This window comes from Cylas formicarius, unplaced genomic scaffold, assembly GCF_029955315.1.
Source record: "Cylas formicarius isolate icCylForm1 unplaced genomic scaffold, icCylForm1.1 PGA_scaffold_9__14_contigs__length_23061073, whole genome shotgun sequence".
Taxonomy (NCBI): Eukaryota; Metazoa; Arthropoda; class Insecta; order Coleoptera; family Brentidae; genus Cylas; species Cylas formicarius.
Genome location: NW_026844365.1, coordinates 14,400,189 through 14,427,841, shown reverse-complemented (window position 1 = coordinate 14,427,841; position 27,653 = coordinate 14,400,189). Strand labels below are relative to the sequence as shown.

At 34.1% G+C, this 27,653-nt stretch overlaps 1 protein-coding gene and 1 non-coding gene across 6 annotated transcripts in view; one reads left to right on the top strand and one right to left on the bottom strand.

Moving 5' to 3' along the window:
- LOC132707240 (triple functional domain protein) overlaps window positions 1-27,653 on the bottom strand; it is a 322,048-nt gene that overhangs the window by 193,264 nt on the left and 101,131 nt on the right. For all 5 annotated transcript variants that reach the window (XM_060679012.1, XM_060679011.1, XM_060679013.1 and 2 more), the window contains 3 exons: window positions 25,299-25,382; window positions 24,998-25,192; window positions 22,514-22,636 (listed from right to left, as the gene is read on the bottom strand). In XM_060679012.1, coding sequence (XP_060534995.1) covers window positions 22,514-22,636; window positions 24,998-25,192; window positions 25,299-25,382 — 402 coding nt within the window. The remainder of the gene's footprint in view (window positions 1-22,513; window positions 22,637-24,997; window positions 25,193-25,298; window positions 25,383-27,653) is intronic.
- Window positions 19,580-19,650, top strand: Trnag-gcc (transfer RNA glycine (anticodon GCC)). The gene has a single exon. It is a non-coding gene; the product is annotated as a tRNA-Gly (tRNA).

Here is a 27,653-nt window from a genome sequence, read left to right as displayed (position 1 = left end):
TTTGACGTTTGTCAATTCTGACGGTGATGTCGGTGAATGGATATGCGAAAATGTACCCAAAAACTGACGGTCGCAGAAAAAGTATAGTATGCAACACGTTCGCTAAACTTTTTAACTCACTTATTAAAAACTCGTGAGTCAAATGCCATTTACCGCAATTGTTGCATAATATACTATTAACCTACCAGATGAAATACAATATTACTGTTTTTAACAATGAAATTCGGAAATTTTTAGTGTATCATTTCACATGAAATATCTCTCCAAAGGCTGATGTTGTATCATCGCATATATTTAATTTATTTTTCTATATATTTCTTTATTTCGGATACTAAGTTTAGTGTAAACTATTTACTACTAATTTTTCGAGTACACAAAAAAATGTCTATTTAAAGATTCGGTAGTGCAAAATCCTTTGCTCTCACGCCGAACGTAATATATTATTACGTGGATAAAAACGTGAGGTCCTTTCAAGCTTGAAAATCCTATTATTCCATCGTTACGTCCCACGGGACGACCGAAACACGTGTGCGGCATTCAAAAATCGGAAACCGTGTGTGTTTCTAGCCAAACCTATCCCGCCAGATCAAAAGCGGCGAATAAAAGGAAAACTAAGCTCCGCTTTTGTCATCGCGGTCTTCGACTCCACGTTATTGCATTATTTTCGTTTGGCCGCGCAAAATGAATGATTTAAAATGTCCTTTTGTCGCAGAAACAAAAGAATGACCGCCGCCGCTCATTTTACGTTATTATGTGGTGCGCGCGTTTTCCATTGTCTCCTCGGTTTTACAAAAACTAAACTAGCATCTTTGGCACAGTGGCTTTGTCTAAATTTCGTTATTATTGTTGGACATTTCACTGCTTGCGGCCTCTGTTTGGATTTATATAGTTTGCCAACTCTAGTAGGCATGGTGCTAACAAATATCAATAAAATTTTAATTAAAAATTAAAGTATTAATTAATTATTCCTTTAGATATGAGTTGTGTTGGGACTGGTCAAATGACCGTGGTCAATTGACAATTGATTCTTAATTGCTACCTACAAAATTTCGGAATTCTGCCTGCGTCGGTTGTAGTAGAATTCAATTTGCAACAAGCTTCTCAGGAGAAATCCAAAAGTTTTGTAAATAGTATTACAGTAGCCTGTAAAAGTTTCTTTGAAAAAATCACTTGTTAAATCCCTAGTCAAATTCGATAAAAACGTTTTAAATAACACCTGTAGAGTGTTATCTACCAATATTTAATATTAATATGCATTTTATTTACCTATAACCCATCTTCAAGGGATACCCGAATACGATATTAAGCGATTCGGGGAATCGCAATAAAAAAATCGACTACATTTACAATATAACTAAATTCATTGAATTTTAAAAATTCTTTCGGTCAATTGACGCAAAAAAATTTGACCGGTCAATTCCACAACCTTTTAAGGTACTTGGTATACTGAGCCTAGAATTATGCAAATAATGATAAATTGGTTAAGGCTTTCGCGGCCCGTTGATAAGCTATTATCTTCATTCGGGTTTAAAGGCCGTCGTCGATTGGAATTACTTCCTAACGTTTCGCTAGCACGAGTGGCGAGCTTCTGCAGGGGTCCTTCCATCTCCGATGTTGGACGTAGACTGTATTTATGCCGATTGGTGGAGGGCGGGGCTTGTTCCGCTTCGGTTGGTCTCGGGATATCGATCGGTACTGCTCGGGCGTTCCTAAGGATCGGGTTCCAGGTTTGGTTGAGTCTAAGGGTCTCCTCCTTTCGGTTGAAATTGTGTGGGTGTTTTTGAATCTCAATGGCTTCCCTGACTAGTCTGCTGTGATAGCCGTTGACCGATGCTAGTAACTTACAGCTCTCAAAGTGTATCCTGTGTTCCCCGCTGCCCAGTGCGTGTTCAGCCACTGCAGACTTCTCTGTATGTCCTAGCCTGCAGCTTGCTTTATGCTCCTTAAGTCTCGTTCCCATTGATCTCTTGGTAGTTCCGATGTAGACCTTACCGCATGAACACGGAATGCGGTAGACTCCCGCAGCTGAAAGTGAGCCCCTCTTGTCCTTCGCTGACCTGATGGTCTGCTGGATCTTCTTTGTAGGCTTAAAAATTGTTTTGATGTCGTGTCTTTTTGATACAGGATACACTTTGAGAGCTGTAAGTTACTAGCATCGGTCAACGGCTATCACAACAGACTAGTCAGGGAAGCCATTGAGATTCAAAAACACCCACACAATTTCAACCGAAAGGAGGAGACCCTTAGACTCAACCAAATCTGGAACCCGATCCTTAGGAACGCCCGAGCAGTACCGATCGATATCCCGAGACCAACCGAAGCGGAACAAGCCCCGCCCTCCACCAATCGGCATAAATACAACCTGCGCAGGAGAAATCGTCAGTCTACGTCCAACATCGGAGATGGAAGGACCTCTGAAGAAGCTCGCCACTCGTGCTAGCGAAACGTTAGGAAGTAATTCCAATCGACGACGGCCTTTAAACCCGAATGAAGATAATAGCTTATGGAAATAATGCCCAAATGCCTATGAGAACCAAAAAAGAGAACGTAACAGATACGAGACTAATAAGTTGAGAAGGATAAAATAATGCTTTCGATTTGCACTTTTACAAAACAAATGTAAACAAAATAATATGTAAATTTTGACGTAAGAATTGAATTGTAAGAAAACGAGTCTCTATTTATAAGCGCCAGTAAATCTTTTGAGTTGACATGACGCACACGCACATACAATGCCCTGCATTTTCGTCGTGAATCTTTAATAACTTCATTTCTTCACATTAAACTGACTGACTGAAAAAATTGTTCTGTTTGTCGATTCGATTCCATTCTTTTTTGCTTTGCTCTGAATATCTCTAACAAATAACACCAAAATCACCTAGCTTGCCGTGTGTCAAAATTCTTACAACTGTTTTTATAATCGTTCAAGTTTTTGATGTAGGATCACCAAACATTATAGGTCTCAGTATCTTTAAAGCACCTGACGTATAAGAAAAAATTAATATTAATAATTAGAGTTGTGTCAATTGAGCAAAATAATTTTTAAACTATCAACCAAAATCAAAAATCAAATGGAGTCGACATTATTACTGGGATTCCCCGAATTGCTAAGTATCATACTCGGATATTCCTTGAAGAGGGTTTATAGGTAAATTGGACATCACAAACGCACAATAATTTATTATAAAATTCATATTATTAATAAATAATGACAGATAACACTCGACAATTGCAAGATGTTATTTAAAATATTTTTGACTGGTCAATTGACCGGTCAATTAAGAAGTAGTCAATTGACCACGGTCACTACTAATAATAAGATGCTGGATATTATTTTGCAATATCTCAATGAGGTAGTAGTACTGGTAGTAAGGTTTCTATTCATGTAATGACTATTCTATGTATAATCGTGTGTATCAAACCGTATAAAAATATAGGAGTGTCTGTCAATAGCTGCATTTTAAGACAAATACCAAACAAAACACATCTAAAACAAACGCACGATAAATTTTATATCTTCCTCATCCAGAATTCGGTTAAATAAGATGATAATTTATGATTTACGATGTCAAATTAATATTTCTAAAATAACATTTCATTAGTTTTATGTTTTTATAATAATGGGGCAAAATTGACATTAATGCCAGATATAGAAATCTTTATTGGTTTTAAAATACGAGGTTCAGTCACTAATCAATTATTTATTGAAGACTAAAACAAAAATTTCTTAATTTTTAATTTCTAATTTCTAGGAAATTCCATTTAAAAAATACCGTACCTCGTTGTATTTACTTATTATAGTCGTCATGTAAAACATATGTTCCAAAATTTTAATAGAAATCCACCATTTATTTTCAAAAGCTCGTTTTATTCCCTCGCGTAGTCATTGACTTTTGGCGAGTTTATATCTAAAATCTAGGGGTTTTGTTTTCCCCAACGTCGCTTCGCTATAAATGACAAAACTAGTTTAGCTCTCCTATAATTAATCCGCAAAAAGACCATATTTAAGTTAAAAATGGCGCTTGTCGGGTTCCGAGCGCAGCATGTGGGATTTCGGAAACCAGTCTGACAACTCGGCCGTTGATATCGCTATATTTAGAATGCGATTTGAATTGCGCGGTCGACGTTGTCGGCGCGACCGCAAATTCCGGACTTCTCGGTACAAATCGTTCAACAGCGCATTGTTTCGCGATAATTATCACAATGCAGAATATCCCTCTAGTCAAACGGGCCCAGTGGCATTTTTCGCAGCCCCGACTCCCTTTGTAGCTTTCACGGCTTAACTTCGAAAGTTAGATGGGGAATTTACCGATAGCATGGCAACGCCGCCGCGAAAGTTTCGAGCTTCTGCACTTTAAAAGCACAAAGCTACGGCAAACGAAGGTGGTTGAGACGAGTTGCACGATACGAATTTTGCAATTATGCAAAAACCACGGCTGGAAACCTGAGATAATCGATTGGCTGACCCGGTTGCCAGGTATAAATGTCTAATGAAGTTATTTAACGTTATGAAATTGGATTTTTGTTGGCAAATCGGGGACTTATCGATTTACGTTTCATGGGAAATGCCTCGGAACCATGCCTATTTAATGAAGCGAGTCTATTTTCATATACGGCAAATGTTGCAGGCGAGGAAGTTTACATTGCCTGTGTTGTTAATCTATAATATCGACGTTAATATCGATATTAGTAAGATGCTCTGATAATTCTCCCGCATCAGCGAACTCAACCAAGAGGAAGTTCACTCTTGGGCTCTCCCGCCCGGATTGGCAACACTGGAGAATTCTAAACCGATGGGCATGGACGATCCTAACTAATGAACAAATGGGCTACACGGACCAATAGTTGTTAATGCGAAGAGATTCAAACAATGGAACATCTTCTGAGATGCCCTTTGGTAGATACGTCTGGAGAATTCTCCCGAGACTATCTTATGAGAGATAATCGATACCGAATTCTGGATGAGCAAGATATAAAATTTATCGTGCATTTGTTTTAGATGTGTTTTGTTTTGTATTTGTCTTAAAATGTAGCTATTGATAGACATGTTTATAATATTTAATATATATAAATATATAAATCAGCGAACGAAAAAGTAATTGTTATAAATGTTTTACGATGTTTACGATACAGGAAAATATAAAAACATGTAAAAAAATGATATTTAAGTTATTGCAGAAAAGAAATGCTTGACCTGCCAATAAAAATCGAGCTGTAACATCTCTTTCCTGCTCCCGGTGAGTTTCTCTGCTTTGGACTTGATCTCAGTTATAGATCAGTTGCGTTGATTACCAGTTACTGCCTTTCCACTGTCGGTAAGAAATGCTGTTGGTTAAGTGGAACTTTCTCTTTCTACTTCAAAGAGCAACTATCGAAAGTTTTGAAGGATACAATTTTTGTCTGGGAAATGCTAGAAAAGTTCCATCCCTTTTGGCATATTTTTAAAGAAAAGAAAGGCGTATGTTATTTTAATGACTAATCGTTTTACCTTGGGTTCAATTTTTAAATTTAAGCAAGCAGGAAAATCATTTATTTCATCGAAAATAAAGCCACAGCACTTAAATGGCAGAATGTCTGGCTAACGTCATTATCATCAGTTTTAATAAATAATCAAAGATAGTAACAAATCCAATATGTCACTGGTTTATTTTGGTCATAAATAATTACGCTAATACCGAAGCGATAATATTTCGCAGTGCAGTTTAATGACCCTAATTAAGTTATAATTATTAATAATTGCAGTCAATACTTTCAATTTATTTTAATGCCTGGGACAGGGGGAGGGAATGTTATGCAACTTGTATATTTTGCTTATATCGTGTAAAAACTTCCCCGTGAATCAGTTAACTATTGTTTGTACAACAATTTAACCTTTGTAGAAGTATTTTTCGTGTAACAGTGTGATTTAACAATTTTCCCGCGTTTAGAGTTCCATTATTCACTGGTCATTGAACCAGACGCTCAAATGGTACGCATCCCTTTTAATTATCGTCTGTTTCCATTTTATATTACGAGCAGGAAATGAAAATGTTTAATACGTTTAATTTCAGGAGCAAATGCAGTTCACGGCAAATTATTAAATCCGTTTTTGTTAAAAGTTTGTTACGACTCTTTGTTTTCATCAGTTTTTAAGTTTTAGTTAAGATCGCAGAAAAGAAGCACCACGAAGATTACCTAAAAGGTTACTTTTCAACATTTTTCCTTGTTCCTTTTTTTTCGAAATCGACTGCAACACAAAGAAATATTTGAGAATTTACAAAATGTACAAAATTTCACTCAAAATACAAAATTACAAAATTACTCGTACGATAAAATAACGACCGCTGTCATAAATTTGTCCTATAAATAGATTTAAAAAATATATTGATCATATGTTAACAGAAGATATCAAATGATGATTTTTATGTAACTTCGGGAGATGCACTGACCACTAGAAAAAATATTTTCTTCTACTCCCGTCTATAAAATACCTAATTACCCACCGATCTAGCGTGCGGGAAGCGTCACTTCACCACGTCATTTTCGTTTCCCATGAATCCGAGCCACTTCGGACATTTCCGGGATTTTACCGCACGGATTTGGGAGCAATCGGATGTTTTCGGAGATATTTCCCACGCTTTGAATTTTGACGTTTGTCCATTATGACGGTGATGTCAGTGAATGTATTCGTGTTCTGTGTGTGTATTGATGTTGAAAATGTACCTAAAAACTAACGGTCGTAGAAAAAGTATAGTATGCAACAAGTTCGGTAAACTTTTTAACTCACTCGTTTATTAAAAACTCGTGAGTCAAATGCCGTTTAGCGCGCTTGTTGCATAATATACTATTTGCAGCTGGTAACTTTCTAAAATGCTTGTTAGCCTACTAACTATTCGATTAAGTCTAAGTCTAAATTAATTATAAATACCTATTTGATAATATGAATTATTACTGTTATATACCACCATAAATAGATACATCATCATACCACATACTATACCTTCGCCTATTAAAAAATGTCAAATCATTAAGAAAAAAATAAGCTCTGCAAAATGGTGATCAAAAAAATAAGTTAAAAACAAGTAGAATCTAAAATGAAATCATAGTTTATCAAAATCCAAATTGCCCAAATTGCCCTGTGACGATCAAGTTTCGATCACAGGTTTTTATGATTCAGAAACCAACCCAAGTAATTACTTGTTAATAATTAAATTATGTTAAATTTTGTCACTTAACAAATTGTTTAATCAAGGTATTCGTGGATATTGTTTCCAATGTATGGATTGAATAAGCGAAAACAGGTAGTAAAGGTTAGGAAATAATGAGAACTTTGTTGGGTTCTCTTTAGTTGACTGCATTTATTACTGAAAATTTTGCACTTTTTGCAGGCAGCTCCTTTCGCATCAGATGTTGTTTCTGCTTATGACAGCAACAAATCTGAATGGTTAAGTATAGTATAGCTAAAATGCTGTGCGAGTAGAGTGCGAGTTTAACCACTTAAATTTGAATGTAAAACAAAGTTGTTTTCTTGTAATGATTTAAAAAATAAAATGCTTTTAGCAAGGTTGCACAGTACGTGCATTTTTTCAGAGTCCTACCAACCAATCAAATACGTTATATTAAAAAAAAACGTTCAAGCAATTCATACGTGATTTTAGACGTTTTTGAATACATTTAAGTCTGAACTATAGTACTGCGTGTTGGGGTAACTCATCAAGCTCTGACAAAGTTATTTATTCCTCAGTATTTGTCTTGTCACCTTTTTCGTGACCTTTTAAACTATATATTGAATGATAAAACTAATCCTAATATGGATGAGCCACTACGAGACCTAATTTTGATAAGAAAATTCTTGGTCATAAATTCTCCCTTGAGGCCACAACGGTTCAGTTGTCATTTATAACCATTTGGTTAGTTTAACGAACGCAAATTTAAATATCTGGTATGCGTCATGCCTTTTACACCTTAAATGAATTTTTTGACTGTGATATACATGAAGTATATCTATGTTTGATTCTGATACTTGGCTACATAAGTCTAAATGGAAATAAAATGCTTTGAATTTGAATAACTGTCATCAGTCCATTGAAAAATGATTATCGATGATTCGATTGTTCACTAGTATTTTAAAAATTTGATTTGCATGGTAATGAAGAATATACAAGCTTGGATATAATCTGTGTTATGAAACTTAGATTACGTACCCAAGTTTCAAAAGTTATTCGAAAGGCTTATATTAACCTCAGCAATGTCTATCAAAGTAGACACTTTGAATTTTAAGCTAAAAGAACTCTCTGGGAAGCACTGAAAAATGAAAAGATCGCGTGAGGCATAAACCGCACGTATTAAAATGGTTATCCTGTAAAGAAGTACATTGTTTCTTCTTTTCATTATAAACTAATTGAAACTCTACATTCCTCGCATTTATGTGAAAAAGAAATTGCAGAAATAGTGTACGTTTTGGTGGAACTCATTTTAATTGTCAGTTTGAAATGCCAAAAATTAAGAAAACATGACTAAATGTTCCTTGCCTATATATCTGTTAGACTGCTTAATTAATATTCTCCAGGTAAAGAATGAATATATCTCCTTGCGCTTTTAAAATTAATTTTAAAAGGCATCCTTCACATTAAAAGTTTCCTTTATATAAAATTATAATTATGTTTTTTTTGTTTTACATTCATGTTTTATATTAAGTTTCTAATTAAGTAATTAACGAATTACTAATTGTATGTCATTTAAACTAGCAGCTGAGCTGATTTTCGCAAAGATTAAAATAAATATTTATTTCATTTTATTTACTTTTCAAGGGTTTTCATATTTTCCAGATTCACTGAGAATCTTGGTATATCATGCAAAGCTTTCCATCGAAGCGCACTCTACGCACAGCGGGTTGGATGGTAGAACTAGGTTGACATTTTTTTTTAAATAAACTTATTAGTATTCAAAAGGTATATTTTGCGTTTTTGTTTAAAACTATTTTTTTTATGTTTAACTAATACTCATTTTTTCATTCCTTCCGATTAAAATTTTTCAAATTAAGTTACCATCCAGAACCAAATCTGGTTATTAAATTTTTATCAAAACCTATTCCAAAATTTGGTTATGGTTTTTATAATTAAACGAATTTCTGTTTTTATTTTCCTTTGGCCCCTTTGTCTTTGTCAATAAAAGTGATCAAAACAAACTTTATCGTAAAAAAACGCAACAAAGCAAGGCAACATTTATGACCAGAACGAATTACTAAATAAAAAAAAGTTTTTATTTTGATAGTTTGGGCTTAGTTTGAGACCTACCTCAGTAACATTTATAAAATAAAAAATATCAAAGAAGAAGCAAGCACGCAAAAATATCAACACTGATGGTTAAAAAAATTGTTTTTGCAAAACCTTCCTTCTATTTAAATGTATTTTTAATAAATATTAAGATGTCAAATGATTATTGATAATAATTGATGATTGACTGATTTTACACAAATTGGGCTCAAGCTTTTTTTAAATCAAATATAATTCGGGCATAATGTGGTATATGTACGAGCACAGTCGCATATGATTTGGACTAAGTGAATATATTAGCACAATGTTGAATATTTGAACTAATTTTTGATGAATTTAAAATAACTCTTAACAAAAACAACTAAAATAATTTGATGTTATAAACTATTAACGACTAATCAATAATATTTGCTATTATTTCAGATACTACAATAAAAAAAGCATTACGCGATGAAACAAGATATATTTATTAAGCGGAATATGGTAACAAAATATAACATAATAATAACATGGTTATGGTTTACCTAGTAGTCAATTTAGCATCTCAAGTCAGTTTGTTGCAAAAGGGGTTCTCAGAAAGGCAAAAGTGAATAAATCTGCTAGAAGCCCGGAATGAAGATTTTATGGCACCAAATGAAAAAACCACTCCGAACTTCTTCAGCTCGCACTATTCCCGGACTGAGGCAAACATTTCAGGAAATTTGGGATAATTTTCAACCCGAATACATTAATGAACACTATGCGGAAAAGAATTCATGAAGTTTTAAATAAAAGGTGGCTTCTATGGCAGCTTTTGGTCCAGTTAATATGCGCCAGACCTTATGAAATAATTTTTAATTTTTTTTTTATTACTGTCATTAAAATAACCTACAAATATTATTGATTAATTGTTAATACTAAATAACATCAAATTATCTAAGTTGTTATTGTTAGAGTTGTTTAAAAAAAATAAAAACTAGTTCAGAAATGCAACATTACGTTAATATATCTTCTTGGTTCAATTGATATGCGACTGGGCTCGTATTGTAGTAACTAATCAAGCCGTATTATTCGTAAAGTTGCCTTTGTCAACCTTGTTTGGTTTAATTGCCCTTCCGTGCGACGCAATGCAAACGGAATCAAATACCTTTCAACGATGCGCCACCATCCAAGTCGATTCGAAAGGCACCGCAACTCCCAATGAATCCCTGTGGAGAAAACTGTCCCGTCGGAAACGTAAACGGAGCGCGATGACGAAAAATCGAGGCGCAACAGTTTCCCGGCACAACTACAAACGCCGGTTGATTTCCGATACGCTCCGCAAAGAGTTGCCGAACGCATCGACTGCTGAAGAATACTGAAGCCCTACTACCGACTACTGTGCTCTCCGCTCTTCGGCTACTCCGGTGAGAAGGAAGCTTTTATCCGTCGCGCGCACATTGTTAAAAGCTCGTACGCCTGGACCCGCAGCAGGAGACGGCCCGGCGTTTTGCAGGATCGTGCCTTTTGTTATTGTCCCGCGACTGTTGCATTGCGCGTTATTAAAGTCTGTTTATAAACAGAGCCTTGCCTCTCAATCTCAGGGTCGTTAAAAAGAAAAGCATTAATTCATAAAATTTAAAATTTATTAGTGAGGCAAGACAATGCCCGGGCTAGCTCACTAATAAGAAAAATTAAAAAGTAAAACGTTACTAAATAGAAGCCCTAGTTGGAATTCGATAAAGGGCACCTCGATAAAATAAAGTAAAAAGTAATCTTATTGACACAAACCGAAAAGAAAATAAACAAATGAATCACGAACAATAATTTATTTCCTGCAAATTCCTGCTTGGACAAGGGCTACAACAATAAAAGTCTCTACCTGGAGGTAGGTGTGAGTGCGTCAAATCTCACCTTTGTTTTAAATTAAGAATATAAGTTCCGCATATAGTTCTCGAAGAGAACAGGCCACTTAGGGCAGGGTGCAGCACTTAAGCTATCCAAACCTCAATTCTAGCGATGCTCTCTGGTGTTCCGATGAAAGAAGAAACCACTTGGAAAGTTAAGGTATAAATTGAGGAACACGGATTAGGTGGCAAAATGCTTCCAAAAACTAACTTACCTCGATTCGAGGGTTTTCCCAATTTAAATTCCAAATAGATCCAAAAGTATGGGAAATCACAAATTACTGAGCAATTTACATATCTCCCTTTTATTGGGGTAGCACTACCGGCTCGAAAAAGAAATCGGTCACTCAAAAGAAAACTTGCCACCACCCCAAGATACACTAGCGAGCATACCAAAATGCTGGACGGTCAGACAACCATTTTTATTAAAAAGGTTGCTAAACGGACACAAATAATTAGAAGGAAAACACCACTCTTACCAACTTAGTTGACGGTACGCCACCAGTAAATCGAACTACCGAACTCTATCTGTGGTGGTGGCCGTATGGCCCGTGCCAAAGAATCGAGGTTGCGTCAACGAGATCGAACTACCCAAGCGCTATCTATGGTGGCGACAAGATGGCTAGCCCAGAAAATTGAGGAAGAATAGATTAAGAACACAAAAGGGACCGAGGATGGCTCGATTGGTAAGGCGTTGGCCTGCCACCTCAAACTTGCCGGAGGTTGTGGATCAGGGGAGCCTTGGGTGCTGTGTGCGAAAAAAATTGTTATCGATCAATCGCAAAATCAATATGAACCTAATAAACAAGAATTTTTGATTGTTAAGAAATCCTCGCCAAATAGCGAAAAGTGAAGGAAATGGACAGCACAATTAATTCTATAAGGTACTTATCAAAATTAATATTATGATTAAAAAAATTTATTGTTGGCTCCACACAACATAAACCCATTACTTCTCTAGTACGTTTTACTGCTAAATTTTACCATTGAAATATGAAACCGTCACACAATTACCCCCATTTCTGCCGTATTTTTTTTTATTTCCCGTTTACATAATTACACGATTACACAAATGCGTGAAAGATTCTTTTCTCAAAGTATAAATAACACACGCAATTTTTATTAGTTTCGTCCACATATCTGATAAAATACTTTCATCTTTTAACTCAAAACATAAATACCGTCCTCTCTGTACCATGACCAGAAATATTGTGTTTCGACAACCGACCCCGTGATTAACTTTGCCTAGTGTTTATTACTCCAAAACCACAGCTCCTTATAGAACACCCTGCCGAGCAGACCCTTACCCGGAACCAATCCAGGACCGTCTTAGGAATTTATCTACCCGCACTAACAAGCGGGATATGAGTATGTTTTCAATATTTTTTGCAGAGCAATCCTTGAAACATGTACATCAAAAAAATAGTACAAAGTAACAATTTATTACGTTCTATTTCATTGCATTTCTACATAGTACTATTATTAACATACAAAATATTAAATATAATAATAATAAAGCATCGTCACTATCGTCACCTAGTTCAATGATCAACTTCGCCACTAATCGTTCTTGATAAATATTTTATTCTTTTCGTACTCGTTTTTCCCAGTTAGAATAGCTCTGTAATGATATTTCAGCTACTCCGACCCAATCATCTCAATCGAATTAAATATACAATGATATAACCTCGTATTATCTCATGATTTCATGTCTGTTTTATTGTGCTATTGAAAAGCGAATATAATCTATAGTCTTAAAAAAGAATGTTGATGATTAGAAATCGAAGAACTATGTAGAAGACACAAAAATACAAGAAGAAGAATGTTGTTAATCGACAGGCACAAAAGACAAAAATGATTATTTTCAAAGTTATTTGTAAGACTCGCAGGGACAAGCTCGAGATTTAGGTACGTAAATACGTACTTACTGGAAGGATCACATTCAAAAACCTCCGCAATATATACGAACGTATTGCAATTTAGATTAAACTCTTAAGAACGATAGATATCACCTGATGTCCGAATGTTATTTAAAAATACCCCGCAGCATCAATGCTTAATCAAATTTAAAACGGTCCATTTCGGTTTCAAATACAAATTTCAAGTTTCTATAAATATTCGTTACCGTCCATCTTAGGCCGACTACTTAATGCAGAATAAACATCTGTTGGAATGGGTTTTACCACGGTCCTGCGAATGCTGCGGTTAAGGTGCTGTAAAATACTTAAAACGTCAAAACAGTAAATGTACATTATTTTGGGCAGTACAATACTTCTGTTGTTCCTTGTAATTGTTATTAAACTTTAATTGCCTACCACAACATACGCTAAAAGCAACTATTGTTTATTTGCCATTGCAATTTGAAAGCGTCTAATCAAATCAAGGCCTGAACAGTATCCCGACCCTCTCATGTCTGCAAATTTATAAGGTCTATGGTTAGCCATATCTTGTCCCTGTGTTATTATATACCGGGTTTGGTAATTAGTTGACAAACAAACTTGAATTTTATCGTTTTAGCTTTGATAGTTTTGGTGGTATTGAAGCGTTTTGGAATGGAATTTATAACTGCAATCTTTTGGATTTTATTTAGATTTTGGCAGTATTACTATAATTAGGGTTTAAAAAACTTGGGTTTGAATGAAGTTGTAAATGTTATTAAACTTTAATTGCCTACCACAATATACACTAAAAGTTTGCTTGCAGTATTGACTCTGTTTGTTTGTCATTACAGTTTGAAAGTGTCTAATCAAATCAGGGCCTGAACAGTATCCCGATCACCTGACATCTGCAATTTACAAGGCATATGGATGGCCATATGTTTTTCCTTTAAATGCGTAAATATATACCGGGATAGTTAGTTGACGAACAAACCCACAGGTAATGAATTTTATCGCTCCAGCTGTGCCAATTTTGGAGATATTTAGATATAGATTACTGGATGGGAACGAGGCAGAGTTTTTAGAATGAATGACATTCGCTACGCATTACGTTCTCAATTATTCTCAAAGTCTGTTGGTGGCAAATAAATGAATAAATATATAAACAAACGTACCGGCATCTTATAGTCCAAGCCTAAGCTACAAAACCTAAAAAAAAATTAATTGCAGCATCCTTATTATTATTTGTTGCTGCACCATTTAACTTGGTCCTAAACATACCACCCATCTTTATTCTTTATTAAAATAAAATACGTGTGATCCAAGAAAAACCCTTTTAAATTCATTTTAAACAACAGATTGCTAAAGGATTATATAAATACAAAAAAACAAATGTGCAAAAGCTTTTGTAGTTCATCATCCTAACTAAGGTCGTCTTCTTCGTTTCTGACAAAACATCAGGTACATCAAGATTGGCCTGCCAATTTACATGTTACAAGATTTTCTAGATCATTGAACTTTTTTTTGCAAAAAAAATTACTATAAACCTGTGCACTGCAAAATGCATTTTCAAGATTCGGGGAATTAAACTTTTAGTTTTCTTTTTGTTTTTTTCTGCATAATTTCATAAACAATGTCCATTTATGTATGAAAATTGGAACCTGACATGAGAAAATTTGTCCTTACTTTAACTCTCTCACTTTCAAAGGCTGCCAAAAAAACAACTAATTGCTCAATAACTTTTTCGAAATATTTCGTGTTTAAAAAACTGAAACAATTCTACAATGCATTTTGTTTTTCATTCGTTATTCATATTCAAACCAATTTATTTCCATTTAATTAAAAAAGACGAATGGTAAAGTTCAATATAAAAAAAACCTGCCTAATATTGATTAGCTACTCAATGGTAAGTCAAAAGAAATGCAGCAGGCAAGTGAAACCTCCCAAATTAAAGAAAAAACCAGCAAAAATTAACTTTCTCTGTTTTAACTTTTAAAACTGGGACAAGAGGCCACTATTCGTTTAGTAAATAAAAAGTTGCAATGGAAAAGCCTGAAGGACATTAATTTGGCCTGGAAAAAGCAAAACCGCAAAGCCCCTTTGCTGTTCCACTGATATTAACATACCATAAAAAAAAAATTAAAAAAAAATGCTGAAACGATAAATACAGTAACTTTCAAATTCTTCATTTTTAAACTGAATATGATACTTAAAAAGTTTGCGGCAAAATAACTCCATTAAGAATAAATATAACAATGTAAGACAGTTGCGAAGGCCCTTCCATAATTAAAAAGGTATTAATTCAATAGAGGCTTAAAAGTTTAGGGTTTCTTAAGTTCGAAAATAATACCACGTAGGCGATGGTAAAACGAACCCGCAGTAAATTAAAACTCACCCTAAAAAGCCCTTTTGCGTCTTACACCCACACTTGTAATTTAAAAAATCTATAAAGAGTTGGTAAGTAATTTTGATAATTTTGATTTGTCGAACGAGAAAAAAAATCCTAAAATACGTAATTAAATAAAAACAAACACTTGCTTTAAGATTACCACACAAATGTTTATTGCTTTGACAATTGTTTCGGTACACTGTACCTTCTTCAGAAAGAATCTCTAAACTAACTATCACAGGGTTGATTACAGACTATCCATACAGTAGGTTGAATCTTTATCTAAGGGTTTAAGAGGGGAGAATTATTTAAGTCGGTTTGATGGTTTAATAGCAAACTTGTACATTTCAATTTATTAATTTCTATTGTTTCTAATAAGTTAAGTTTTTTGCTTTTGCCTTGACTATGTAATATTTTAACATCGTTATTGGAGGATGTCCTGTTTCTATTAAAAACCCGAGCAGATAAGGGGTGATTGCTATGTGTAAGAATAATTATAAAGAGAAAACACTATTTTTAGACCCAAATAAGTTCCAAATCCTCCCATCGGACCCAACAAACAAAGATTGTATTAAGAACAATAGCTTATTTATAGATTCTAACAAATTTTGACCTAATCAATATGAACCCAACAGTTCCAAAATTATATTCGTTAGTTAAACTTCATAAAGAAGAAATGCCAATTGGACCAGTAGCATCCTTTATGTCAGCACCGTCATATAAAGTATCTAAAAGGCTAATTAACATAATCAAATACCACTATAGATTTTCGGCCAAGTATAGTATCAAAAACTCTTATCAATTAATAGAAAATATCAAATCCATAGAATTACCAGAAAAGTCGAAATTAATTTCATTTGATGTACAAAATTTGTTTCCAAGTATACCACCAATAGAGACAATACATCTCATAGAAGAAATGTTAACCCGCAATACGATAAATCCTATCATAAAGCAAGAAATATTAGACACCCTTACAATAAGTCTAGACCAAAACTACTTTGAATTCGATAACAGAACATTTAGTTCAAAAGAAGGTCTACTTATGGGAAATCCCCTAAGCCCTGTGATAGCCGAAATTTTTATGGACCATGTAGAATCCACTATACATCAACACCCTCTTGCCAAACAGTTTTTATTTTGGTAGAGATACGTCGATGATGTTAATTTACCATGGAATTAGAAAATAACAAAAAGAAAAAAAAATATAAATTTCTCCATTTATCATAAACCCTCCCATACAGACACAGTAATTCACAATAGTTCTAACCATCCATACCAAAATTGCCGCTTTTAATAGCTATTTACATAGATTACTTCAGGTCCCTCTCAATCAAGAAAATTAAATATAATTAAACAAATTGCATTGAACAACGGTTACGAACCCAATTTAATTGACTCACTATTAAAAAAGAAACTATATAACATGAATCTAGTCTTTCCTAAACAATACTCTAATAAAACAAACAAAAATTATAACACATTGACATATTTTGGACAACCAAGTGAAATAATAGCTAAAAAACTTAGAAGCCTAAATCAGAATATTGCTTTTAAATGTAATAGGACATTAGGATATGTAATTAAAAATAATAAAACGAAAATACATAAGTTATGTAAGTCGCGAGTATACAAATTAACATGTAGATCTTGTCCCAAAATATACATAGGTCAGACAGGCAGAAATTTCAAGAAACGGATTCAAGAACACAAAAGTTCATTCTTGAATTCTAAAAATGACTCTAATTATAGTAATCATTTAATAACGATGTTAAAATATTACATAGTTAAGACAAAAGCAAAAAACTATACTTATTAGAAACAATAGAAGTTAATAAACTGAAATATACAAGTTTGCTACTAAACGATCAAACCGACTTTAATAATTCTTCCCTCTTAAACCCTTAGATAAAGATTCTACCTACTGTATGGATAGTCTGAAATCAACCCTGTGATAGTTAGTTTAGGGATTCTTTCTGAAGAAGGTACAGTGTATCGAAACAATTGTCAAAGCAATAAACATGTCTGTGGTAATCTTAAAGCAAGTGTTTGTTTTTATTAAATTACGTATGTAATGGATTATCATCGAGTAACAGTCAACTCAATCAAATCTTAAAATGCCCATTATAAAGGGATTTTGCCATCTTTTCCTGTAGACATGCTTGTCAATTGTTAATTTTATTTTGTTTCGTTTTAGGCTATAACCTTATTTAAACGAAAGTGGTACAGAATTATGATTTCAACATTTCCGCTGTCAAACCTTTTAGATCCCCATTGCTGCAAACACCAAAAGAATCGACTAGTTCTAGGACTTTTAGTTACTAACCCCGTGTTGTCGTGAGCAGAAAACAAAGGGGGTGGAACGAATGCAAATTTTAGTCGTCCCGCATCGCTCGATCGGAAATGCAAAAGAGGAAATTAATTGACAGAGACACACAGACGACATTCCTGCATTTAATTAAGAACTTATTAGTGTTCTCGCTGGCTAATTGGATCTGAAGAGTGGTCGCGAGCTCCCTAATCAAGCAAGAAGTCGAGTTTCGCAATTTCTCCGGTACAAATAGTTGACACGCTGTCTTGTAGCGTTCTATATAGCTAGCGAGCGATTTAGTGGAAGAATATAGTCGAACATATTTATGCAAAAAGAAATTCTAAGTGAATGTCTGCAAAAAAAGATGCTTATTTCTAACACCCTAAAAAGCACGAGATACAGAGACACACACGACTAAATGAGACATAATATTTCCCAAATTTTTCATTGTTTCAGTAAAAGTAATTTTGGGGTAGGTGATGTTAAATTTTAGTTGAATTCATTAGTGGATAGATATTTAATTTTGTGTGTTAGCAAATAACACATAACCTGAGAAAGCCTTCGTAATTATAGCAACAAAAGACTGCTAAATTTTATTATAGTATACCGGGTGACAAGAAAGTGAAATTTGGAAGGGTTAATATAGGCTGAATGTCCAATTTTTTGAGCTTGTCGGGAGTTTCTTCTGCATTTTTAATCTTTCCGACTTGACAATTAATAATGAATAGAAGCAAAGCCACCTAAGTAATATTTTGTTTTTATAAAAAATGATTTACTTATTTGGCTTTTTCCTTCCTGTGAGCTTATTTTTTAACGGATTTTGAAAATTTTGGTGTCAAAATGTTACAAAAAAAGTACCGGTTTCAAAAAGTTTTTGTTCTCGCTAGGGTGCTATTCGAAAAAATAGGTTAGCCTAAAAAAATAATAGTTCATATTATTTAATGCTATTTGCCATTAGACAAAAAAAAGAAAAGCTTCATTTACAAATTTCCCATGATCAGGTGACCCGGTAAATAGAATTCATGATGGTCACAGCCTCCTAGACACAATTTTCAAAAATTAAATACAAATTTTAAAAATAAAAAAAAAGAAGAGAAAAACCGTCCTATCCTACGTAGAATGACCTCCTGAATAAAAAATCCAAACAAATATAGGCTGTGCCATTTTAAATTCGAAAATTACTGTCGTTTCCGCTCAAATCGGAAGTGGAAAAAAATGGACATTCTGCCTAAATGAACCCTGTCACATTTCAAATCGCTATTTCAAGCCGTTTAAAAGTTATAGAGTGTTCCCACTTCCTTGTGTCATGTGTCATATTACTATTTATATTAAAATGTTCGTGGATACTTCCAAAAGTTTAAAAATTGAAAATTGGAATCGACTGCTCAACATCAGTAGAATCTACTGGTCAAATGCAACAGGAGATAATCTATAATAAATAACAAGTGCCTGACGGTGATCCATTGAAAAAAAATAGACTTCTTGCCGAGAATGACGGTTAACAACTGGATTTGGCTAAAAGACCATTGTTTGCTATAGGGCCTTCGCCCATTTTAAAATTGGGCAAAACGGATCTTATAATCGGGTTGCTTTCATTTTACGATTTCACTTTGTGTTACGTTTATTTTTCTGTTGTTTTCACGCCCAGACGACAAACCGTTAAAGTTTTATTGGTTGGGTTATAAAAATCGACATAAAAATGGAAATCCGTATTAATAAATAATCTACGTCACATCGCGTATATTCTCGGCACTTCTGACAAAAACATGGTACTAAAAATATTTTATAACAATCGATGTCGCAAAATGTAAAACATATTAATGAGTATGAAATACGGTCATTTATAGTTAAGACTTCGACAATAAGAAGACCGACCGTTGTAAGCATCGGTGGTTCAGTGGTAGAATGCTCGCCTGCCACGCGGGCGGCCCGGGTTCGATTCCCGGCCGATGCAATTTTTTTTTTCGACACAAAAGCCCCATTAAATATACCACCAATATCAAAATATATCTCCCGCATGATAGTCGGGAGAAAACTGAATCACGCAACACAATGGATGTTTTATCTATACTTTCCATACCGTCTATTTATAAACTGGGAGGGTGCTAAATATCTAAATAGCATCTCGGAGACATCTTGTGGGGATGACTGAAGAATGTAGAGAAAATCGCCCAACTTTCATACAAACTCTTTGTATTAAGTTGCAAGCCGTTATGACGAAACAAAAGCAGGTTTTTTAATACAAAGAGATTTCGGGTGGGCTGAAAATATTGAATTCCTATTTTTTCTATAATTACCTTATCAATATAAGAAAGCAAACAAAAATATTAAAAGGAAAAGAATAATATCAGAATTTAACAAATTAAAAATAACAGATAATCGAAACAAAATATATACTAGTTCCCATTAAACCTAATCGTTTATTGTTCCGACCTGTTCTGCTATTGTTATCTCTTTTTAACTGTGTACGTTAGACAGTATTATAGGATATGTCATACAAACAACGGAATAAACACAATTTTAAAATGTTATGTTGTATATTTAACTTTTTCAATTGATCATTAAGTAGTTTATTTAAAGAAAAAGACTGAAATTGGAAGAAAAATCATCCAAGGATAGAGATTTTAAGAGAATTACATTTTTAAGATCGTATAAAAAAAGCAGGGCCTAAGCTTCAATTTTGTTTTGTTTCTTCTGATTATACATGGATATTCGGCTCGGATCCGTGGGAAATGGAACTAACGTGTTAAAGTGACGCTTCCCGCAGGCTAGATCGGTGTGTAATTAGGCATTTTACAGACGGGAGTAGAAAAAATAAATAAAAAGGGTCCTAGCTAGATCTCTTAAAAAAATTAGACCCTCAAGTGCTTATAATAATGCTAAAAGTGGAAAGTAGGAATACTTCTACACGGTGTTAAAAAAGTACACTGTCATTTAAGACTCGAAAGTCATTAATAACATACAGTGCCAGAGTGCCAAAATAAATCGACTTTTTTCATACACATGTTAAATCTTCCGTTTAATTTCTTTAAAGCTCGCAGTGATGATGATGGGGCTCATTAATTTAAATTAATAATCCCCGAAAAGCACTCTAACAACTCTCAAGAGTTTACTATATATCCTTTTCATTCCATTTCATTTAAAAAAAAATCCTAAAATTGTGGTTTTTTGCTGCTAGGTTTTTATTTATTATTTCAAAAACCATACAGGGTGCTAATAAAACTCAAAAAACGAAAAATTTATATTTTTTCCTGTTCAATAATAGGTATGCAAAAAAACAGTAGCGAACATTATTTCGGTATTCTTTTTCAAGTTGAAAACTATATTAATTTTCAGATGTATGTTTATACAGACATTTTCGTCCACAAATCACTCAAAGAATCACTTCCCAAAATTTCACCTTGGGGCCTTTTCCAGATTTTGCATTTTTTTCTATAAGGCAACTGAAAAACTTTTTTTAAATCTTTTTCATAAACCATACTTAAGTGAGTTTTTATAAAAGTCTTATGTTTTTTTTCTATTTACCTGCTTAATACGAAAAAAAAAGGAAAGTGAAGTGGGGCATATTTTTAGTTAAAAAATATTTTTTAACTTGGACACCCCGTACCTAAGAAAAGTCCCTCAAAGAAGCAAATTGGTCGCGTAGTTAAGTAACCAATGGTTGCGTTTAAATGCAAATTATATCCGCACCATCAAATTGCCTCGGTGATTAATTTAAAAAGCTATAAAATTGAAACGTCAAGGGGGGCCCAAGTGATATTTCGGCGAGTCCGCACGAAATTAGCCCGGCAATTTCAATTTAATCGCTCTCAATTGGTCTGGCGTTTTAATCGTTACAAGTTAAGAGAGACCGGAGGTGGTCAAATTAGGTTAGATAATTTGGCGACGAAATTCTTGATAAGCTTTTACGAGGGGGCGAAGATTATATCAAAACGAGAATCTTAAATACTCTACAAATACTCTATTTTCTTATATACCATCAGTATTTTCTTACATGACGAATGTGGTGAAAAGTTTGCCTTTTCTCGATTGTTATCAAAACTTATTTGCAACAAGCATGCCGAATTTCTTCTTTTTTCTTTTAAAGTTCAAGGTACCTTGAGGGTGTTTTGTAAGGGTCCCAAAAGACAAAATAGAGGGTTTAGGTCTGGCGATCCATTCGCCTCTATAATTTCTTGAATCTATCTAGTTCGATATACTGAAGTACCTTGATGCTGATCCCAATCAAGAATCAAGTCTACAAAACATCTTCAAAACACCTTGAACATTTAAAAGGGCAAATTTGTTAGAAATAAGTTAACATAGCAAAAATGAAAATTCAATTTTTTTCGGAATCACAGACGATAAACCAATACAGATAAACAAAAACTTTTTTTGGTGGTTTTGGTTTGGGAAAACATGTTCTACCTGATTACCAGAAAAAAAATGGTATGGTAATAATAATAAAAAAAACAAGGTAATTATATAAAGGAAAATACATCTGAATCAAAGCCTTTTGATCCACATCAACCAAATTTGCATGTTTTTTTTTTTATTCATATGGGCAGAGGGCGCCAAGTTTGGATAACCTGGCAACAAAAACAAAAATGTAAGAATTTTCGTGTTTTCTTGGGTTAAAGTTAAAACGCATTTACTTTGCATAGCACTTAAAACTTCGAATTAAGTTTGGTGTTAACTTTATTCCGAATTTGTTAGCAGAGTCGTAAACTGCAAACTTTCGCAAGCGAATTCATATACGTTCAAATTCGGAGAATAAATAAATATAAATATCACCACACCCGGTTTAAAACCAATGCCATCCATGATTAAAATCTTACCTGGGCGACGTTTTCAAAATGCTCGTGGCTCTTCTGATAAACCCTCGCTTTTTGCAAATTCCGTCCTATTCCAGTGTTCTTCCTGATAAAGACCTCTCCGTGGTTCGATAACCAATCCAAAACCTAAAACAATTCAGTGTGTTTTTCAGAAAATTAACAAAAACTTACTTAACAAAAATACCTTTACCAAGAGAAAAAGCGCACAATGTGTTTATATAATAATAGAAATATTTAATAAAAAATTAATTAAAAAAAAGAAAAATATCTATCGAAAAAACAGACTTATTCGATTAGATTGGTCACTTGATTGGCCCAGCGAAGTTGAAATTTTGTTGATGATAGATCTTCTTTTGCGAAAGCTTGTGTGTTTTATTAAGAATTGAATCCAGTGGTGTGGCCAGATTAGCATTTAACGCTTAATTTATCAAACGGCAATGCGCCGATAGACGAACAATATAGAACAGCATAAAAATTTCAAGTTAGTAAAGGAATTAAAGTATAGAACTACTAATAAAACAAAATAAATAAACCAAAGTAACAATAATTACACAGGTCTGCAGTGATTTTGATGAAATATTTTTTGGGGTCCTTTTCCCAAAAACGCCATATTTTTGCTCTATCACGTCATTTTCTTTACAGCGTTATACATCTTAAAAATGTTATTTTATTAATATACACATCTATGTCATGAATGTTTTTCCATGATTTGAATTATATTTAATCAAGCATAGTTTTTTTTACCTAAATCCTAAATTATGTATAATCGCATGCCTAGTGAGTTAATGTTTCTATCCTCGTTTTATTTTTATTTTTGCTTATACGTATGAGTAGATATCATAGTACTATAAATGTAACAAGCAGATTCTTTGCCTCGTTGTTATTATTGTAATTATTATCCAATCCAAATAACTTTGGTTATACCTGTTGTAGTTGTAGTAAAGCAACGGCAAACTATCACTACTTTTGTGAAAAATGTATACCATGCGACCAACACAAGTCCTGGGCTCCTCATACTATTTGTTCCCTTTGCATTGAAGCATTAAGAAACTGGCAAAGAAGCGTTTAAGCTTTGTTGTTCCTATGGTATGGCGAGAGCCTATTAATCACAGCGATGATTGTTGATGATTGTCCTATTCGACCAGTGCCTTATGGACCAGATGAATTAGACGAATCTAATTCCGACGCAGATAACTCAGATTTCACACCAAGTTTCAGAGAGCCCGAAGTGTTTAAGTAGAGCTAATTAAGTGATTTAACAAGAGTTATGTCAATATTTTAATCAGGAAGGACCGCTAGTATATTGCAACAAAATTCATGACTTAGTTTCAAAATTGGGAAATGTGCCGTATATAAAAGAAAAATGGCGCCTGTTTATTGACTCAAGTAAACATAGTTTAAAAGGCGATTTTATTGCACAATGTTAACGAACTGGCATCGGTTCCCGTTGCACATTCGGTACATTTAAAAGAAACGTATGAAAATGTAGGATTTCTTTTGAAGAAAATAAACTACCAAGAACATTAGTGGACACGCTTTGCGGCGATCTTAAAGTATTGTATGTATGCTCCTAGGACAATAGGGGGGTTATACAAATCTTCTATGCTTTATTTGTCAGTGGCATAAGATGCAAGAGATAGATACATCTGGTAGCCTCCTCCTCACATCAAACTTGGCTTGTTGAAGCAGTTTGTTTAAACCCTAGAAAAACGCGTGGGTGTCATTTAAACAAGTAATCGATAATTTACTTGGGAACTCTAAGGAAGAAAATTACGAAAGTAATGTTAAAAATATGATTTTCATTATCTAGGTTGTAATGCGAGTTTGAAAGTGCAATTCCTGTTTTCTCACTTCAACTATTTTGCTGAAAATCTTGGAGCAGTTTGCGAAGAGCAGGGAGAGAGGTTTCACCAGGACTACTGCTGGAACTTAAAACGGGACATGACTTTAAAAACACACAGTCCGCACAACGCAGCTTTCTAGCAAAAAGATGAATATTTCACTCAAAAAAGTCCGAGTAAGGTTTTTTTCAGTTTTTTAACTAGGATTCCACTTTTTTACTGAATAAAAATATAAATCATTTCAGAAATATCGTTTTTTTTTCCTTTAATATTTGCAAAAAAACTTTACGTTATTATTTTATGTATGTATGTATTTTATGCATAGAATTTTTGAGTCAGCCCAAAAAAAATAATATAAAATCAGTTTTCAAAATAAAAACATCCGTCAAAAAGTTTAATTTTGTAGACCTGTGTTATTATTCAATATTTTTAATTTCATGCAAAAAAAATGCTTTGGTTAATTGAAAAATGCAGGGTTTTCCTTTGCTACTGTTGGCTCAATTTTCCAATTTAAATGGTAACGTTGTTGTTGATAATTAATTATTTATGAAATTCTGTATGTTTTCGTCGCAGTGGAGGCCAAATTTGGAAAAAAAATCTAATAAACTTGAATATTTTACTTCTTTTTTTAAATCAACAAAAATACCTGCTTAACATCTTCCTGGAACAACCTCAGGGCCAGCCTCTGGTGGAGCTTGATTTTCTTCGCGTGCCATTTTTGCTCCAACGCTCTGTGGTGATTCAAAATTTGATGGATCACGGCGAGCACGTGGCTGGCGCCTTCGCTGTAATCCGCCGCTGGATTCCCGCCAGGTCTATTTTCGAAATTCGTACCGTCGCCCTATCGAAATCAAAAAGCGTTACCACCCTTAAATCCGAATTGCCGTCGCGCGCATGCTCAAAGTGAGAAAAACTACGACATGCATTAAAATAAAAGAGATATTTACATGGTTTTTATCAGTCCCCGGTTGATTACAGACTTGCACCAAATGGTCCAACTGATACAGTAGTTTCTTACTCGTGCTATGCACCTGTCACCGACAACAAGAGAAAAAACGTCCGTCACCATTAGGATATAAAAGAAAATTAGCCTAAACTAAAATGAAACTATTTGCTAGGTAAGTGGTTGCGACGCAATTTCGAGATAGTTCATCACCTTATAATTCATACTCTTGAAATAGCAGGTTTAGTGACCAAAACTGGGTGAAAATTTAAAAATATAGGAGAGTTTTTGATGCAATGCAGAATCAGTATCGAACTCAACTGTCATACCATAGTATAGTTTCGTTCTTGCTACCGCGGTTTTATCACTAGATGGCGCGACGTAAACAATTTTTACATATAACTACTAGACCTTTAGAGGCCCTGCCTATTCTGACAGTACAGGAACTCATGAAGCAACTATGTAAATAATTTTTAGAAGGTCTATTCAACGTGCGCACGTGCGACATTCAAAATGTCGTTTTTAGACAAATGACAGCTTTCATGGCAAAATCTGACCTTGGACTCATAAGACCTTGCGGCTTTCAACAAACAAAATGGCCGCTGACAGATCGTCCAGGTTTGGATGCGGCATTTTTAGGGCAGTATTTTCTCAAAATATATCGAAATGCTATTAAATTATAATGCAATAAAGGAGTTAAGGCGTCAGTATGATTCTGTAATTAATTTGGCGTTTTTGTTCTGTAAGCTCTGTAGATATGATGCAATTTCTACATGTATGTTTTCATGTACGCTATTTTTTTCTGTTTTTTTTTTTTTTTTGGTTGTAAATCATTGCAAAGCGTTACTAATGGGTTTAACCTCTAAGTGGAAAAAATGTTCAAGAAGCACCTCCAAGGGTATTTCTTACGCTTGTTTTAATAAAAATTCAACTTGTAGCTTAATTGCTTTCTTAAATTTCATGTAATTCTTGTACACTAAAACATATAACTCAAACATTCTTGGCAGCTATTTAAGTGTACCTAAAAATGTAGGGAATTCTGTTAATAATTTATGTAACTCTGTTTTCCAGTTTGTTGTGTAAGGATCACTGTTTCTCTAAGATCCTATTAGGTCCTCATATTTGCCACATTTGCTATAATCGCGTAAAGGAACAAAGGACACAATGACAATAGTAATTACATATTTCGGCGTTGCCAATTATGTCCGGTTTTCAGGGATTAATTTTGCGCTCTTATAAAAATTAATCAAATTTTCCAGAAAAATTATGGCAATATAGCGACTCCTCCACGAAAAAATCACTTGCGGCGCATCGATATTCACCGTAGTAGCGCAACTATATTATCTAATGGCGAACAAACGAATAACGTTCATTTCTGGAAGGTACCGAATATAAGTTTAGTTGAGAATAGGATAATTTTTTTACGGTTTTAATTTCTTGTGCGTCAGTTGAAGCTAATTTTCGGTGGGTCATCGCCGATTTTCGATTCGATTTGGTCTCGATAAATTCGAATGATTGTAGATTTTAGCTTAATATATACGGTAAGTTCTAGAAATTGCAACAGTCAAACTATATTTACAATATTTTCTGGGTCGAGACTATAATAACCAGAACTTATTTTGGACAAAAACGAACAAGATTCTTTTAAAGAATTTTCTCAGAAATATCAGTTTTATTGTCTGTAATACATGAAATAGATTTATTGATAAATTGTGATCTATTGGCTACAGTCACACCTTCCTCCGTTAAGAGTGACAGACCGTAAAAGTTTTGCAGAGGCACAGTTCAATTATGAATTTTTAAAGATCACTCATATAGTATAGTTAGTGATCAAAAGGTGTTCAAGTTCGCGGGACTGTTTAAGCTAAGGTCTGAAAAAAAATCAGTATCACAAACACACGTATCTTAAATGAAAAAATCACCAAAAAAATGTAAATATTCAATCGGAACTTTTTAAGAATCAATGAATGAATCTAGCAACATTCTACACCATCTCAAAATTGCTCGTCCAAATTACCACTCAAAGTTAAAACTCTAGATATTCGAAGAGCCCAGGATGAGACACCTAAATACTAAAGTACCGGGGAAATAATTAAAACGAATCGATCGTACGTTGACAAAATTGGGATCTTTATCGATATCCACCGCCGATGGTAGATTATGGCACACCTGGAGCATCACGTCGAGGCCGTTCAACAACGCCTGGTACGAATTATACACCTGAACACGAAACATTTGCAATAAAGAGGTGCCGTTTTCGTTTCTTTCTCAAGAATAAATCCGAAGCGTCAAGCGAAAAGTCACTCACAATGACCATATATTACAAAATCAAATCATTTATTGTTAAAATGGCATAGAA